Consider the following 16,716-nt stretch of genomic DNA (forward strand, 5'->3'; position numbering starts at 1 on the left):
AGCTTGCTGCCTTCGTGGGTCCCTATCAAAAATGAAAGTCAAGCCCACTGGGGGATAGGGCATTCTCAGTAGGTAGATGGGGGCTCAGCAGGGACCTCTTCACAAACCTCAATGTGCTCCAGCATGTAAATGACTGGGTCAGAGAAGCCATCTTTCTTCTCCCCAGTCATGATGCCCTGTACCACGCGAGAATTCATCTTCACCTTCAACTTCCTCTGGGAGTTGGCCAAAGGGGTCTCAAGGTCTTGGAAGAAGCTCTCATCTAAAAGAGACTCCATCCCCGAAAAGGAGACAAAAGCCACCCCAGTGGTCCCTGTGATTTCCCCCATAGGCAAAAAAAAAAAGAAGGAATCATTTGCTCAGTAGTGATTACAGATGACCCAACATGTACACACACATACACACTTTAATATCCCATGCATCTCTGTACCTCCACTGGCCCACTCTGAGGATTGCAACACCAGTGCAACCAGGGGACTCCTAGATTGGTGACCCTCACTAGAACCATTAAAAAAACCCTGAGTTGCTTCCACCTGGAGAGATGTTGGCTACATTTAAAAAATAAATTTTAATTTGTATTTGTAAGAGACAATCAAACTGAGCAGTGGGAAATAAGTTTGCCTCCCACATTTATGGTTATTCTTGCTCCATCTCCTTGGTAGGCTTCCCCTTTCAACGTTGGTGGTCTTCAGGGATGTCCCAGGCCTGCTCCCTGAGCCCTCCAGACCGAAGATGGATTGAGAAGGGGCCAAACAGTGGCCCACAGGCCAATCTGGTCATTGCCTCTTTTGTATAAGTAAAAGAGTTACTGCAACACGGCCACACACATTCATGTATGAACACCTTTGCACCGTGAGGGACTGTATTGCCCTCAATGCCTAAAACATTTACAAACCCGCCCTCTACAAGACAAGTTTGTCAATCCCCGATACAGACCAGCACTGTCCACTTAGCAATACGACATGAACCACCTAGGTAATTTTAAATTTTCTAGTAGCCACATTTTTAGAAAAGTCAAAAGCAGGTAAAAATTAATTTTAATGATATATTAACTCAATACATGCAAAATATTATCATTTCAACATATAATCAATATAAAAATATGAATGAGATTTTTCCATCCTTCTTTTTTTATACTAAGCCTTTGGAATCCAGTGTATATTTTTACACTCACCGCCTGGCCACATTTCAAGTGCTCAATAACAAAAGGTTATTGAGTGGCTACTTCACCGGACACTAAAGGTCTTGATGCTCCATTATTGTGAGAGTATTTATTTATTTAATATCTGACTTCCCCAGTGGATGGAAAACTCCCTGAGGGCATGGACCTCACTTCACTGATCCCCTCACAAGTCTTGGCACCTATGAGTTGACTGATAAATGTGTGCTGATTGAATACACCATAACCACCCTCCTTGATTCTCAGGAGCAAGTCTGTACCTGTGGATTCAGATTCTTCAATGGTGGAGCACCTAATCTCCATCTTGTCCCCTTTGGCTCTCAGGTGAAAGGTCACATTCTCTTCAGTGCATTCTTCCTTGATAATTTTGCTTTCAATTTCTAAAAGGAGACAGGGGGATGCCTGGGTGGCTCAGTCGGCAAAGTGTCTGCCTTCAGCTCAGGTCATGATCCCAGGGTCTTGGGATCCAGTCCCACATGGGGCTCCTTGAACAGCGGGGAGCCTGCTTCTCCCTCTGCCTGCCGCTCCCCCTGCTTGTGCTCTCTCTCTGACAAAGAAATAAATAAAAATCTTTAAAAGGAGATAGGGAGACTTTGCCTGAGGTCACTCAGAAAGTGAGTCCTGAATTCGGTTTCTGTCCAAAAAAAGTTATACACACCTAGTTGCAAGCAAAGAATAAAAAGGCCAGTTCATCATGGGGAAGATCTTGAGCCCCTGATGAGTGACAGGAGGATGGTAGCACCAGACAACTAAGAAACCCAGCCGGAGCTGTTGGAGTGAGCTCTCGCCCCATAGGGGGTGCATCAGGGAAAGATGGGGTTGAAGTCAACAGTGGTGGAAAGCAACAGTCATGACCCTCTGGCTTCTCTACATTTAGATAAGTTTCCTGAAGCCAAAGGAAATAGGAAGGGGCTGGGGCGAACCCAGCAGAGTGGACCAGGGCTCAGGTGTTGCAGTCAGCTCTGCCACTCACCAGCTGTGCCAACTTGAACAGACTTAAACCCTCTGAGCCGCAAGTCCCTCACCTGTGGCATGGCAGTAATTACAGGGGTCTTCATGAAAACAAAATAGGTAATGGAACCAGAGGTATCCTTTTAAAATATAAGCCAGATAATGTCACGCCTGTTCTCAAACTCTCCAATTCCGTACCCCACCCCCAGTCTTACTTCAGATAAAATCCTGAGTCCCTACATTTGTCTACAAAATCCACCTCTCCCCTCCTTTTCTGACCCCTTCTCCTGCAAGCTCTATGATTCTCTACTCCACTTGGGCCATGCTGGCCTCTTCATTGTTCCTTGAACTCACCAAGTATTCCTGTGCCTGTCCTTTCTCCACATAGGTACACGGCTCCCTTCCCAGGTAAGCTAGCAATGCTCCCCACCAAGCCTGACCCTCTCCAGCTGACTTAGCCCTGCTGTATTTTTCTCAATAGCATTATCCATGTCTGGTATACCAGATGTTTGTTTATTGTGGAATTCAGATAGTTGTTGAATAGATAACACACTCCAAACCCTACCTGGCAACACTCATAACTCAATGTCAGCCACTCAGTAAATGGGAGATGTTGTTCATATCCTTGGACGGGCTCTTCTGTGAGTTCAGAGATTTGAAACACTTGGGAAAATGGGATATGGGAAAGCCACGGAGAATCGCATCTCTCAAGGCCCCCCCTCAAAGTCAGCGCCCAGGTGTAACCTTGCCATGTTACCTAAATGTTCAGTCTGGACAGTCTGACTGACATTTGCTGATGGTTTCAGGAAGGCTGCCAGGGTGGTGCTTTTCACACTCTCCAGGACCACAGTGGCCAGGGCGGAGGTCTCTTCTTTGGTGAAGTTGGACGATGTGGATGTTTGTTCAAGCACAGAGGCAAAGCTCTCAACTGCGCTCTGCAAGGAAAGGTGTTTGCACGCTGTGCACTCTCTCTCTCTCTCTCCCCCTCCTTCTCTCTCTCTCTCTCCCTCCTTCTGCCTCTCCCCCTCCCTCCTTCTCTCTCTCCCTCCCTCTCTCTCTTTCCCTCCCTCTCTCCCCCTCTCTCTCTTTCTCTCCTCAAGAGACTGGGTTGACAGTCTAAGCCAATGAAGAATTAAAAGGGCATCTACTCAGCTTCCTTTTCCTGATCCCAAAGGCCCCCTTGGGATGCAAAATGGTGTAGCCTTTAAATCAGCACCTGGAATAACATTGCTTGCACATAGCTCCAACCCAGCGATTTCCCCTCCTGGGATTAATCCTTCCAGAAATGCTTAAAAAGTGTGCAAGGATCTTGTCCAGTGATGTTTATTTCAGTATGGCTTTTGATAGCAAGAAGTCAGAAAGTCTAAATGTCCAACAGATTGGCTAAATAAATGATGATGGAATCAAATCATGCGATAGTATGCAGCTGTTAATAAAAGAATGGTGTAATATATATATATATATAGACATATTAACAAGCAAAAAGGTCCATGAGCTATTAAGTAAAGAAAATTACAAGGTAACATGTGTATAGTATCTCATTTCACTTAAAAAAACAAGTACTTTCATTAAAATGTTTATACTTATAATATTAATATTTCTGGCACATAGACATAAAAATAATCAAACTTACTATGAGTCAGGTATTAAGTGTCTTACATATGTTAATTTTAGGATGATATCTGTGAAGTAAAGACTATTGTGTCCATTTTTGGATGGGGAAACAGGATACACATCTAGGAGGTAGCAGAACCAAGATTTGAACCTTGGCAGGCTGGTATCAGAGGCTGAATCCTTCTAGTAGGTGTTCACTAAATGGCTTCAGTGTGTGTGTGTGTCTGTCTGTGCATGAGCATGCGATTCACAAAGTGAAAGGGTATGGAAAGATATACATCCAAATGTTAACATTGATTATATCTGAGGAATAGAGTTAAAGAAAGAATAGCAATAATAATATTAATGTTGATACGATTCCCTTTATTGATCATCAATAAATTGACTTCTTCAATGTGACTCTGACCCCAACCAAAAAAAAAAAAAATATATGAGAAGGATTCACAACCTAATAAATACAAGGAAGAAATTAATTGACTCCAGTCAGATGAGGAAGGAAATTAACTGAAATCCTAGTAGGAATACCAATTTCTATCTATCCAAACTGCACAGTAAAAACATGAAAAGAGGGGCATCTGGGTGGCTCAGTCAGTTAAGGATCCAGCTCTTGGTTTTGGCTCAGATCATAATCTCAGGGTCGTGAGATCGAGCCCTGCGTTGGGCTCCACCGTGAGATCGAGCCCTGCATTGGGCTCCACACTCAGTGGAGAGTCTGCTTGAGATTCTCTCTGTCCTTCTCCTTCTGACCCTCCCCCTGTGCTCGCTCTCTCTCTCTCTCTCCCTGAAATAAAGAAATAAATCTCTTAAAAAATATGAAAAGAATTTCAGTAAAAACTGGATGAGGGTACAACTTGAGAGATGTTCATTCTGGAGAAACAGGACACACAGAGTTCTGTAACCATATCCCAAGTGCAAGGCATGAGTGTGGGGTCCCTGCCCACCAACACACAGAAAAATCTCAGGTAGAATCATCCTGCAAAAATGTCGTCTTCAATTCCATGGCTGAGGAAACCTCATTAAAACTCCCTTTGAAATGTGAAATCTATTCTTAGCTGGGAATGCTATTTTATTTCCTTGGGGAGGTTAAACATCAGTAGGCAAACTAAGACACCATTGAACACACTTCTTGTTCAATTTAGAAAGTTTTGTGATCTTTGGCATAATCTGGAAAGTGGTTGTTGAAAGTGTTTGGAACAATTCAACACATTAGAGAAGGTAACTGAGTAACCACGTGATTTCACTGCCAAAAGCAATTAGATGTGTGATAAATGTGTATTTAGTATGAACACTGTAAGAGAACACAGCTGTTGATAAATGGTTTTGAATATTTAAAAAAATCTGAATTATTACATTTACACATTTGATTGATTGGATTTATGAATCCCTTGAATGCATAATGACTTTGCCTTTTAGATTGTAAATCTTCCTCATTAGGTATTTGAAATTTGGAGGGAAATAAGAATATTCGTAAACATAGTATAAAATGAGGGAATCTAACTAAATTTGTAAAATCGGTTCATTTATGGAAATTTAATCTGAAAACCCTATGAGTGAATGTACACTTAATGAATAAATATGTTTTACCAATAAATTAATTTTAAATCAAATTACAAATGAAAGCATTATTCTTATTTTGCTACAAAACCAGCCAAATTTATTAATAAACTAACAACAACTGTAAGTTCAACTTAAAGTCTTAAGAAAAACTAGGTTTTAAAATCTACCATTGTGGGGCGCCTGAGTGGCTCAGTTGGTTAAGCGACTGCCTTCGGCTCAGGTCATGATCCTGGAGTCCCGGGATCGAGTCCCGCATCGGGCTCCCTGCTCAGCAGGGAGTCTGCTTCTCCCTCTGACCCTCCCCCCTCTCATGTGCTCTCTCTCTCCTCTCATCCTCTCTCTCAGATAAATAAATAAAATCTTTAAAAAAAAAAAATCTACCATTGTAATGACCGAGTAATCCTATCTCTAGGTATTTACCCTGGAGAAATGAAAAATCAGGGACACACACACACACCCAGACAGACACACAGACATACAAACTGTATGCGAATGTTTACAGCAGCTCTACTGATTAATGCCCAAAGCTGAGGTGGGGGTCAGGGGAAGAGGGAGATGTTGGTTACGTGGATGCAACTCAGATGTCCTTCCCAGATGAATGGATAAACCATGGTACATCCATAAAGTGGGGTACTACTCAGCCATAAAAAGGGATGAAGCACCCACCTGTGCTTTAATGTGCATGAACCTTAAAAATATTACACTCCGAGTAAGAAGCCAGACACAAAAATATTCCACTCCGAGTAAAAAGCCAGACACCACATTTCGTAGGACTCCTTTTTCATAACATACCCAGAACAGGTACGTCTAAAAAGACAGAAAGCAGATTAGTGGTTGCCAGGGGCTTGCAGAGGGAGGGATGAGGAACAGCTGCTTCGTAGGTCCAAGTTTCCTTTTGGGGGAATGGTGGTGGTGGTGGTGGTGTTTACACAATGTTGTGAATGTAGACAATGTCACTAACAGTTATAAAAAAAATAAGAATTGGGACTATTGATCACAACCTTGATGAATCTCAAAGGCATTATGCTGAGTGAAAGAAGCCACATCCTGGGGGCACCTGGGTGGTTCAGTCGGTTAAGCATCTGCCTTCAGCTCACGTCATGACCCGGGGTCCTTGGATTGAGGCCCACCCGGGGCTCCCTGATCAGCTGGGAGCCTGCTTCTCCCTCTCCCTCTGCCTCTCCCCCCACCCCCACTCATGCTCTCTCTCTCTCTTCACCCCCCAATAAAAAAATAAAAATCTTTAAAAAAAAAAGAAAGAAAGAAAGAAAGAAAGAAGAAAGAAGCCACATCCTGTGTGATTCCATTTATATAATATTCTTGAAAAGACAAGACTCTAATGACAGAGATTTACTGGGGCTGGCGGTGGAGGGAGCATCTGACGATAAAGGGGAAGCCCAAGGGAGAGTTTGGGAAGGAAAAGGAATGGCTCTATATTCTGATTGTGGTGGTGGTTACACAAATCTACTTAGGTAATAAAACTCATAAAACTGGACAGAGAAGGGCAATTTTACTGTATGTTAAATTTTAAAAACTTGCAGCTGAAATAAATTAAATGCTAACTCAACCATTAATAATAAGAGGACTTTCTGTACCCAAAGTGTCCCCCCAAGATGTTCAAAGCTTGAAACCCGGTTACAAAGACTTTGCTGTTACCTTCAGAGAAACCACGGCAGTTCTGTTTCCACAGGCATCGTCCAGAACACTGAAGGTGGCGTTCATTAGTGTGCAGAAAGAACCCTGTGACCCAGAGAAAGAGCATGAGTGAGCCACTGATTGATCGATCCCCCAGCATGTGAAGTACACATTGGCCATCCAGTCTACCACAAGAGTGGTCCTAAACAGCTAAGGAGTCAGGAGGCTCTAGAATTCTCAGGAAAATGGAAACTCACCATTTGAGCAGACTTGGAGTCACGACACCTTTCTCTTCAATGAATAAAAGAAGCAAATACAAAGAAACAGCAAAACTACTTAGTGGGGTCAAAGATGGGGGAATGTGTGAAAAAAACGTCCAGTGGTCCAAATCGAATATTATTCAGCCACCAAAAGGAGTAAAGCATTGGCACCTGCTACAATGTGGATGAACCTTGAAAACATCATGCTGGGTGAGAGAAACCACACACACACACACACACACACACACACACACAAACCACATACTGTATGATTACACTTATATGAAATATGCAGAATAGACTAACTGATGGACACAGGGAGCAGATCAGTGTTTACCAAGGGCCAGAGGCAGGAGGAACTGGAGGGCAATGTTGTTGGGGATACAGTTTCTTTTGAGGGGATGAAAATGTTTGAGGGCTAGAAGTGATGGTTGCACACCATGGTGAGTATACTAAATACCACAGCAAAAAAAACTTATGATGTACTATATGCTGGCTAACTGAACATAAAAAAAATTTTTTTTAATAAAAAATAAATAAGTTGTTAGAATGGTGAAGTTTTAGGTCTATCTCACCACAATTTTTATTTTTTTAATTTAATTTAATTTTATGAAGTTATGTTAGTCACCATACAATACATCATTAGTTTTGATGTAGTGATCCATGATTCATTGTTTTCGTAAATCACCACAATTTAAAAAAAAAAAACAACATCTTTTCTTCTGTTAGTGAAAGAATTCCCAAGTTTTAGATAGACAAATGTCCTCCCTTCTCAGCTTTCCTTGAAGCCAGATATAAACAGAAGTGATACTGGGTTAAACTCTTAAAGAGAAGAACTATGCCTTTCACTTCCCCCTCTCCCCTGCCCACCAGCTGAAATGCAGACGTGATGGCAGGGGCTGGAGCAGCCATCTTGGACCACAAAGTGGGAGGCTTGTGTTAATGCTGGCAGAGGATTTACAGAGCCATCATATCAACTCTCCACAGCAGACACTCAGATTGTTTACAAGGAGAGAAATAAACTGTTATACAATTTAGGTCACCATTATTTTGGCCTTTGTTAAAGCTGCAAAACAACCTCCTACCTGAGTGGTTTCTAGGAACCTTCTAGAAACTTCTAGAAGGTCTTCTAGGAAACTCAAGAGCTAGGAACCTTAAAAATACTTAACATGTTCAGGCTCCACTGCTCCTCCCACTTTGCAGAGCTGGACCTGCTCATTGTTGGGTATCACATCTTCTTTACACTTGAAGGGAATCTCTAGGAAGAAAACAAAAGCAACCAAATTAAAGCTCAACTACAGCAAACTATGATTGAAAGACAAATCTGATTTCATTATCCCCTGCTTCAAATCCCTCCATTACCAGATTATATGATAGCTACACACTGAAACATCAGGGACTTTGAGAAGCAGGAGACTGAGTGAAAAGATCCCGTCAGAAAAGACTATCCAGAGCATGATGCCATTTTTATAATGCTCCAAAGCAAGCAAAACGTAGTGAAGTATTGTTTAGGGATACATACATGGGGGGCATTTTTTTAAGTAGGGGAATTATAAACATAAAGTTCCCAGTAGTCCCCTCTGAGGAGGACTAAGGGAGATCTAATGGGGAACAAACATGCAGGAAACACAAGGGCATTGATGATATTCTAGTTCTCATGTTGGTGAGGGGCCTCAGGCATACTCATTTTATTATTATACTTCATTGCCTCCATATAAGCTACCTCTATTTTTAATGTATCAAGTATCCACAATTTTAAAAAATTTAAACCTTTCACAGTTCCCTATTGTTCTCAGGGGAAAATAAAAAAACCATCTTCAAAATTCCTCACATGGCTCACCAGTTCCTGCAGGATCTGACCTCTGCCCATGTCCTAAGGTGCACCTAATGCCATTACCCCTGGTCCTCACTCTATGTTAGCCTCAGGGCCTTTGCACATGCCACAACCTGGCACACTGAGATCTCCACTCTTCATCTGGATAATTCCTACTCTTCCTTCAAGCTTCGGCTTAAATGTCACTTGCCCAGAGTATATTAAATATCTTATTACTCACTCTGAAGCACATTATGATTTTTCAGGAGTCACACTCATTGTGCTTATTAAATAATTATGTGTGTGCTCTCTACTTCCTTCCCTAGACTATGAACTACATGAAGGCGAATATCATGTCCATCACATCCAGGACTGAATCATCAGTGCCTAGTACAGGGGCCTAGTTGACTAATAGATGTTCCAAGAATAATTTATTGAATGAGTGAATTAATCAATGAGTGAATGAATACATTAGAAAAGAGAGAATTGTAGATGAGGTAAAAGTAAGAGGAAGATCCTGAGTTTGAGTAGATTGAGGATTTCACAACCAAACCAAGACACAGATTCCATTGCCAAGAGACACAAAGAAATGATTACTTTTGCAGCTGAAGTTCAAGGAGCCTTCTGGATTGGGTTGAAAGCCCCCAATGCAGCTACAGCTGTAGGAGCCCAGGGCATTGGTGCAGACAGAATTGGGGCCACATGGTGATGGATCTTGGGAACACTCATCAATATCTGCAAAGAACTTGAGAATATCAACCAACCCAGAAGAACCAGGAGATACTTCTTTCTAGGGATGTTCAGCAAACTCTCTTCTCACCTCTACATTCGACTTCTTGGTCTGTGAAGCTCGGCTGTCCATTGCTTGGTACAAAGCCAGGAGAGCAGGTGCAAAAGTAGCTCCCAGGAGTGTTGGTGCATGTTGCATTGGAAGGGCACATGTGAAGGCACTCATCAATATCTATAGGGTAGAGAATGGGCATGAGGCAGAGTTGGCTAGCAATCCTCCAAAAGTCATGCTTCCAATGCATAGAGTTATCCCTAAAAAATGGTAGCCCAAGCAGGGACAACATTTCCCAGAACCCTCTGCATGTAGGTGGGGCCATGTGACTAGTTTTCACTTATAGAATGTGAGCAGGTACGACATTTGTCTCTTCTGGGCCAAGGTGGTTGCAAAGTGGGTGTGCCTTCTCTCTCTTTCCCCACCACTGGCTGAACCAGGGATTCCAAAGCCATAAGGGATATGAGAACCAACAGATACAAGGAAATGGATCCCTATATCACCATGTGGAGAAAAGCTGCCCACTGGCCAGGTATGTCTATATTGGATGGTAATGAGAGCAAAAAATTTCTATTAGCGTTAAGCTAGTGATTCTCAACTGAGGGCAGTGTGCTCCCTCTACCCCCTGCCAGGGGACATTGGGCAATGTCTAGAGACATCTTTGGTTGTCATGACTGGGCTGGGGGTAGGGGGTGATCTAGTGGGTAGAAGCCACAGATACTGCCAAATATCCTACAGTCCCCAGGGCAGCCCACCACCACAAAGAACTATCGAGCCCAAAATGTCAATAGCACCAGAGTCAAGGAACCCTGGCCTACTAATACAGGGGGATGCCAGGTCACCGTGGCACTATGGAGTTACCTCTCCATCTGGAGGTTTCTGAGCCATAGGGGATATATGGAATAGAATGTCCTGGGAAAAAAATAATCAGGAGGGAGGTAAGGGCAAAAGTTTTCATATTCCTCTGTCAATTCACAAAACAGGAGGAATAAACAGGCAACATCCATTAGAGGCCTGTGCAAGTATACAGTGTGTTGCACTGGGCATTACCATGGAGCATTAGGAGAAGTCCTTGGGATATGAATGTAGACTAATTTGGAGATCTCAAAGGACAGGAGAATGACCCACAGTTGGAAGGTACAGGGAAGTGGATTTCCTCTTGATATCACAGAAAACATCTCTAAACAAAGGGTGCCCTTCTTTTAATAGTGAGCTCCCCACTTACAGACACATTTAAGCATCCACTAGGTAAACGCTCGTCAGAAATAGCACAGATGGGACCTAAGCAAGATGGCGGAGGAGTAGGAGACCTAAATTTCATCTGGTCCCAGGAATTCAGCTGGATAGGGATCAAACCATTCTAAACACTTATGAACTCAACAGGAGATTGAAGAAAAGAACAGCAACAAATCTCTGAACAGAAAAGCGACCACTTTCTGGAAGGTAGGACGTGTGGAGAAGTGAATCCGAGGCAATATTCGGGAGGATAGATGGCGGGAGAGGGGGGCTCCGTCGGCCAGCTACCAGCAAGTGATAGAGCAGCGGAGCACAAAATCGGAACTTTTAGAAGTCAGCTCCACTGAGGGACGTCACTCCAGTGGCTAAGCGGGGGGGTGGAACCCTCGTGGGGACAGTGTGGTCTCAGGACCCTCGGTGTCACAGAAAGACCAGGGGTGCCTGAGTGTGGCAGAGCTCCCAGGTATCAGAGCAGGGAAGCCAGCTGCAGAGATGGAGCCGACGAGTGGGCTCTCAGCCCTGGGTTGCCATAAACTGTGATCCGCGGCACAGTTGGGCCACTGCTCTTCCAGCAGGGACCCAACAAGCGGCAGATCTGGGGAGACTCCCCTTCCTCCCCTGGGAGGAGTGGCATGGGAGTGCACCGTGGGGATCTGCTGGGTTTGGAGACTCCACACGGGGTCGTGTGCCAGAGATAGAAATGCTCAGTCACAGGCCGGGTGAGCACAGAGTGCGGCCAGAGACTGGGGAGACGGGAGTGACTGACTGCTTTTCTCTGGGGGCTCACTGAGGAGCGGGGCCCCGAGTTCTCGTCTCCTCCGGGGCGGAGATTGGGAGGCTGCCATTTTCACTCTCCGCCTCCAAAGCTGTACGGAAAGCTTGCAGGGAACAAAAGCTCCTGAGAGCAAACCCGAGCAGATTACTTAGCCCAGACCGGCAAGGGCGGGGCAATTCCGCCTCAGCAAAGACATTTGGGAACCACAGCAACAGGCCCCTCCCCCAGAAGATCCGCAAGAACAGCCAGCCAAGACCAAGTTTACCGATCAATGAGAATGGCAGAATTCCAGAGCTAGGGGAATACTGCACATAGAATTCATGGCTTTTTCCCCATGATTCTTTAGTCTTTCAACTTTAATTTTTTTTTTTTTTTAAAGATTTTATTTATTTATTTGACAGAGAGAGACACAGCGAGAGAGAGAACACAAGCAGGGGGAGTGGGAGAGGGAGAAGCAGGCTTCCTGCCGAGCAGGGAGCCCGATGCGGGGCTCGATCCCAGGACCCTGGGATCATGACCCGAGCCGAAGGCAGACGCTTAACGACTGAGCCACCCAGGCGCCCCAACTTTAATTTTTTTTAACTTTCTTTTTTTTTTTGAATTTTTCTTTTTCCTTTTTCAACCAACATCTTATCAATCTCTTTTTTAAAAAATCTTTTTTATTTTTCATTTTTAGAGTCATATTCTATCCCTTCATAGTAGTTAACCTTATTTTTGGTATATATATAAGTTGTTCTCTCTTTAAAATTTTGGATACAGTTTCTTCTAACAGATCAAAATATACCCTAAATCTCTAGTGTATGGCTTTGTTCTAGTCTCCTGCCTGATCACATTCTCTCCCCCTCTTTTTTCTTTAAGTCCTCTTCTTTCTTTTTTCAACCAACTTCTTATCTTATCAATTCCTTTAATAAAATCTTTTATAATTTTCATCTTTACAGTCATATTCCATCCCTTCATCGTATTAACCCTTATTTTTTGTACATATATAAGTTTTTCTTTCTTTAAAATTTTGGGAGGCACTTTCTTCTAATAGACCAAAATACGCCCCAAATCTAGTGTGTGGCACTGATCAATGCACCAGCCTGATCATATTTGATCATATTCTGTTTTTTTTTTGTATGTTTTTGTTTATTTGTTTTTATCTTTTTCTTTTTCATTTTTTTTCTTTTTTCTTTCTTTCCCTTTCTTTTCCCCTGGTTTCAGGTCTTTTCTGATTTGTTCAGTGTATATTTTCTGGGGACGTTGTTACCCTGTTACCATTTTGTTCTCTCATTCATCTATTCTCCTCTGGACAAAATGACAAGACGGAAAAAATCACCTCAACAAAAAGAACAAGAGGCAGTACCAACTGCCAGGGACCTAATCAATACGGACATTAGTAAGATGTCGGAACTAGAGTTCAAAATGATGATTTTAAAGATACCAACTGGGTTTGAAAAAAGCATGGAAGTTATTAGAGAAACCCTTTCTGGAGAAATAAAAGAACTAAAATCTAACCAAGTCAAAATCAAAAAGGCTATTAATGAGGTGCAATAAAAAATGGAGGCTCTAACTGCTAGGATAAATGAGGCAGAAGAGAGAATTCGTGATATAGAAGACCAAATGATGGAAAATAAAGAAGCTGAGAAAAAGAGAGATAAACAACTGGATCACGAGGCCAGAATTCGAGAGATAAGTGATACCATAAGATGAAACAAGATTAGAATAATTGGGCTCCCAGAAGAAGAAGAAAGAGAGAGAGGGGCAGAAGGTATATTGGAGCAAATTATAGCAGAGAACTTCCCTAATTTGGGGAAGGAAACACATCAAAATCCAGGAGGCACAGAGAACCCCCCTCAAAATCAATAAAAATAGGTCAACACCCTGACATCTAATAGTAAAACTTATGAGTCTCAGAGACAAAGGGAAATCCTGAAAGCAGCTCAGGAGAAGAGATCTGTAACCTACAATGTTAGAAACATTAGATTGGCAACAGACCTATCCACAGAGACCTGGCAGGCCAGAAAGGACTGGCATGATATATTCAGAGCACTAGATGAGAAAAATATGCAGCCAAGAATACTATATCCAGCTAGGCTGGCACTGAAAATAGAAGGAGAGATAAAAAGCTTCCAGGACAAACAAAAACTAAAGGAATTTGCAAACACGAAACCAGCCCTACAAGAAATATTGAAAGGGGTCCTCTAAGCAAAGAGAGAGCCTAAAAGAAACATAGACCAGAAAGGAACACAGACAATATACGGTAACAGTCACCTTACAAGCAATACAATGGCACTAAATTCATACCTTTCAATAGTTACCCTGAATGTAAATGGACTAAATGCCCCAATCAAAAGACACAGGGTATCAGATTGGATAAAAAAAAACAAGACCCATCAATATGCTGTCTGCAAGAGATTCATTTTAGACCCAAAGACACCCCCAGATTGAAAGTGAGGGGGTGGAAAACCATTTACCATGCTAATGGACACCAAAAGAAAGCTGGGGTAGCAATCCTTATATCAGACTAATTAGATTTTAAACCAAAGACTGTAATAAGGGATAAGGAAGAACACTATATCCTACTTAAAGGGTGTATCCAAACAAGAATATCTAACAATTGTAAATATCTATGCCCCTAACATGGGAGCAGCCAATTATATAAGCCAATTAATAACAAAAGCAAAGAAACACATCGACAGCAATACAATAATAGTGGGGGACTTTAACACCCCCATCACTGAAATGGACAGATCAAGATCATGTAAGCAAAAGATCAACAAGGAAATAAAGACTTTAAATGACACACTGGACCAAATGGACTTCACAGATATATTCAGAACATTCCATCTCAAAGCAACAGAATACATATTCTTCTCTAGTGCCCATGGAACATTCTCCAGAATAGATCACATCCTAGGTCACAAATCAGGTCTCAACTGGTACCAAAAGATTGGGATCATTCCCTGCATCTTTTCAGACCACAATGCTTTGAAACTAGAACTCAATCACAAGAGGAAAGTCAAAAAGAACTCAAATACATGGAGGCTAAAGAGCATCCTACTAAAGAATGAATGGGTCACCCAGGAAATTAAAGAAGCATTAATAAAATTCATGGAAACCAATGAAAATGAAAACACAACTGTTCAAAATCTTTGGGATGCAGCAAAGGCAGTCCTAAGAGGAAAGTATACAGCAATACAAGCCTTTCTCAAGAAACAAGAAAGGTCTCAAATACACTACCTAACCCTACACCTAAAGGAGCTGGAGACAGAACAGCAAATAAAGCCTAAACCCAGCAGGAGAAGAGAAATAATAAAGATCAGAGCAGAAATCAATGAAATAGACACCAAAAGAACAGTAGAACAGGTCAACGAAACTAGGAGCTGGTTCTTTGAAAGAATTAACAAGATTGATGAACCCCTGGCCAGACTTATCAAAAGGAAAAGAGAAACGACCCAAATAAATAAAATCACGAATGGAAGAGGAGAGATCACAACCTACACCAAAGAAATACAAACAATTATAAGAACATATTGTGACCAACTATATGCCAGCAAATTAGATAACCTGGAAGAAATGGATGCATTCCTAGAGATGTATCAACTACCAAAACTGAACCAGGAAGAAATAGAAAACTTGAACAGACCTATAACCACTAAGGAAATTGAAGCAGTAATCAAAAATCTCCCAACAAACAAAAGCCCAGGGCCAGATGGCTTCCCAGGGGAATTCTACCAAACATTTCAAGAAGAATTAATACTTATTCTTTTGAAACTGTTCCCAAAAATAGAAATGGAAGGAAAACTTCCAAACTCGTTTTATGAAGCCACCATTACCTTGATCCCAAAACCAGACAAACACCCCATCAAAAAGGAGAATTACAGACCAATATCCTTGATGAACATGGATGCAAAAATTCTCACAAAATACTAGCCAATAGGATCCAACAGTACATTAAAAGGATTATTCACCATAACCAAGTGGGATTTATCCCTGGGCTGCAAGGTTGGTTCAACATCCACAAATCAATCAATGTGATACAATACATTAATAAAAGAAAGAACAAGAACCATATGATCCTCAGTAGATGCAGAAAAAGCATTTGACAAAGTACAGCATCCTTTCTTGATCAAAACTCTTCAGAGTATAGGCATAGAGGGTACATACCTCAATATCATAAAAGCCATCTATGAAAAACCCACAGCAAATATCATTCTCAATGGGAAAAAACTGAGAGCTTTCCCCCTAAGGTCAGGCACACGGCAGGGATGTCCACTATCACCACTGCTATTCAAAATAGTATTAGAAGTCCTAGCCACAGCAATCAGACAACAAAAAGAAATAAAAGGCATCCAAATCGGCAAGGAAGAAGTCAAACTCTCACTCTTTGCAGATAATATGATACTTTATGTGGAAAACCCAAAAGACTCCACCCCAAAACTGCTAGAACTCATACAGGAATTCAGTAAAGTGGCAGGATATAAAATCAATGCACAGAAATCAGTGGCATTCCTATACACCAACAACAAGACAGAAGAAAGAGAAATGAAGGAGTCAATCCCATTTACAATTGCACCCAAAACCATGAGATACCTAGGAACAAATCTAACCAAAGAGGCAAAGAATGTGTACTCAGAAAACTATAAAATACTCATGAAAGAAATTGAGGAAGACACAAAGAAATGGAAAAACGTTCCATGCTTATGGATTGGAAAAACAAATATTGTGAAGATGTCAATGCTACCTAGAGCAATCCACACATTCAATGCAATCCCCATTAAAATACCATCCACTTTTTTCAAAGAAATGGAACAAATAATCCTAAAATTTGTATGGAACCAGAAAAGACCCCGAATAGCCTGAGGATTGTTGAAAAAGAAAAGCAAAGCTGGCAGCATCACAATTCTGGACTTCAAGCTCTATTACAAAGCT

General features: G+C 42.0%; 1 protein-coding gene across 5 annotated transcripts in view; it reads right to left on the reverse strand.

Annotated features, from left to right (window-relative positions):
• The window catches only part of ADGRE1 (adhesion G protein-coupled receptor E1), a 61,718-nt gene that overhangs the window by 14,762 nt on the left and 30,240 nt on the right, over positions 1-16,716 (reverse strand). For 3 of the 5 annotated variants that reach the window (XM_078056610.1, XM_078056604.1, XM_078056607.1), the window contains 8 exons: positions 9,831-9,971; positions 9,608-9,745; positions 8,367-8,455; positions 6,959-7,042; positions 5,969-6,109; positions 2,889-3,066; positions 1,441-1,560; positions 108-313 (listed from right to left, as the gene is read on the reverse strand). In XM_078056610.1, the coding sequence (XP_077912736.1) occupies positions 108-313; positions 1,441-1,560; positions 2,889-3,066; positions 5,969-6,109; positions 6,959-7,042; positions 8,367-8,455; positions 9,608-9,745; positions 9,831-9,971 (1,097 nt within the window). The remainder of the gene's footprint in view (positions 1-107; positions 314-1,440; positions 1,561-2,888; positions 3,067-5,968; positions 6,110-6,958; positions 7,043-8,366; positions 8,456-9,607; positions 9,746-9,830; positions 9,972-16,716) is intronic. The other 2 variants (XM_036066098.2, XM_036066096.2) reach the window with 1 other exon arrangement.

This window comes from Halichoerus grypus, chromosome 1, assembly GCF_964656455.1.
Source record: "Halichoerus grypus chromosome 1, mHalGry1.hap1.1, whole genome shotgun sequence".
Lineage (NCBI taxonomy): Eukaryota > Metazoa > Chordata > Mammalia > Carnivora > Phocidae > Halichoerus > Halichoerus grypus.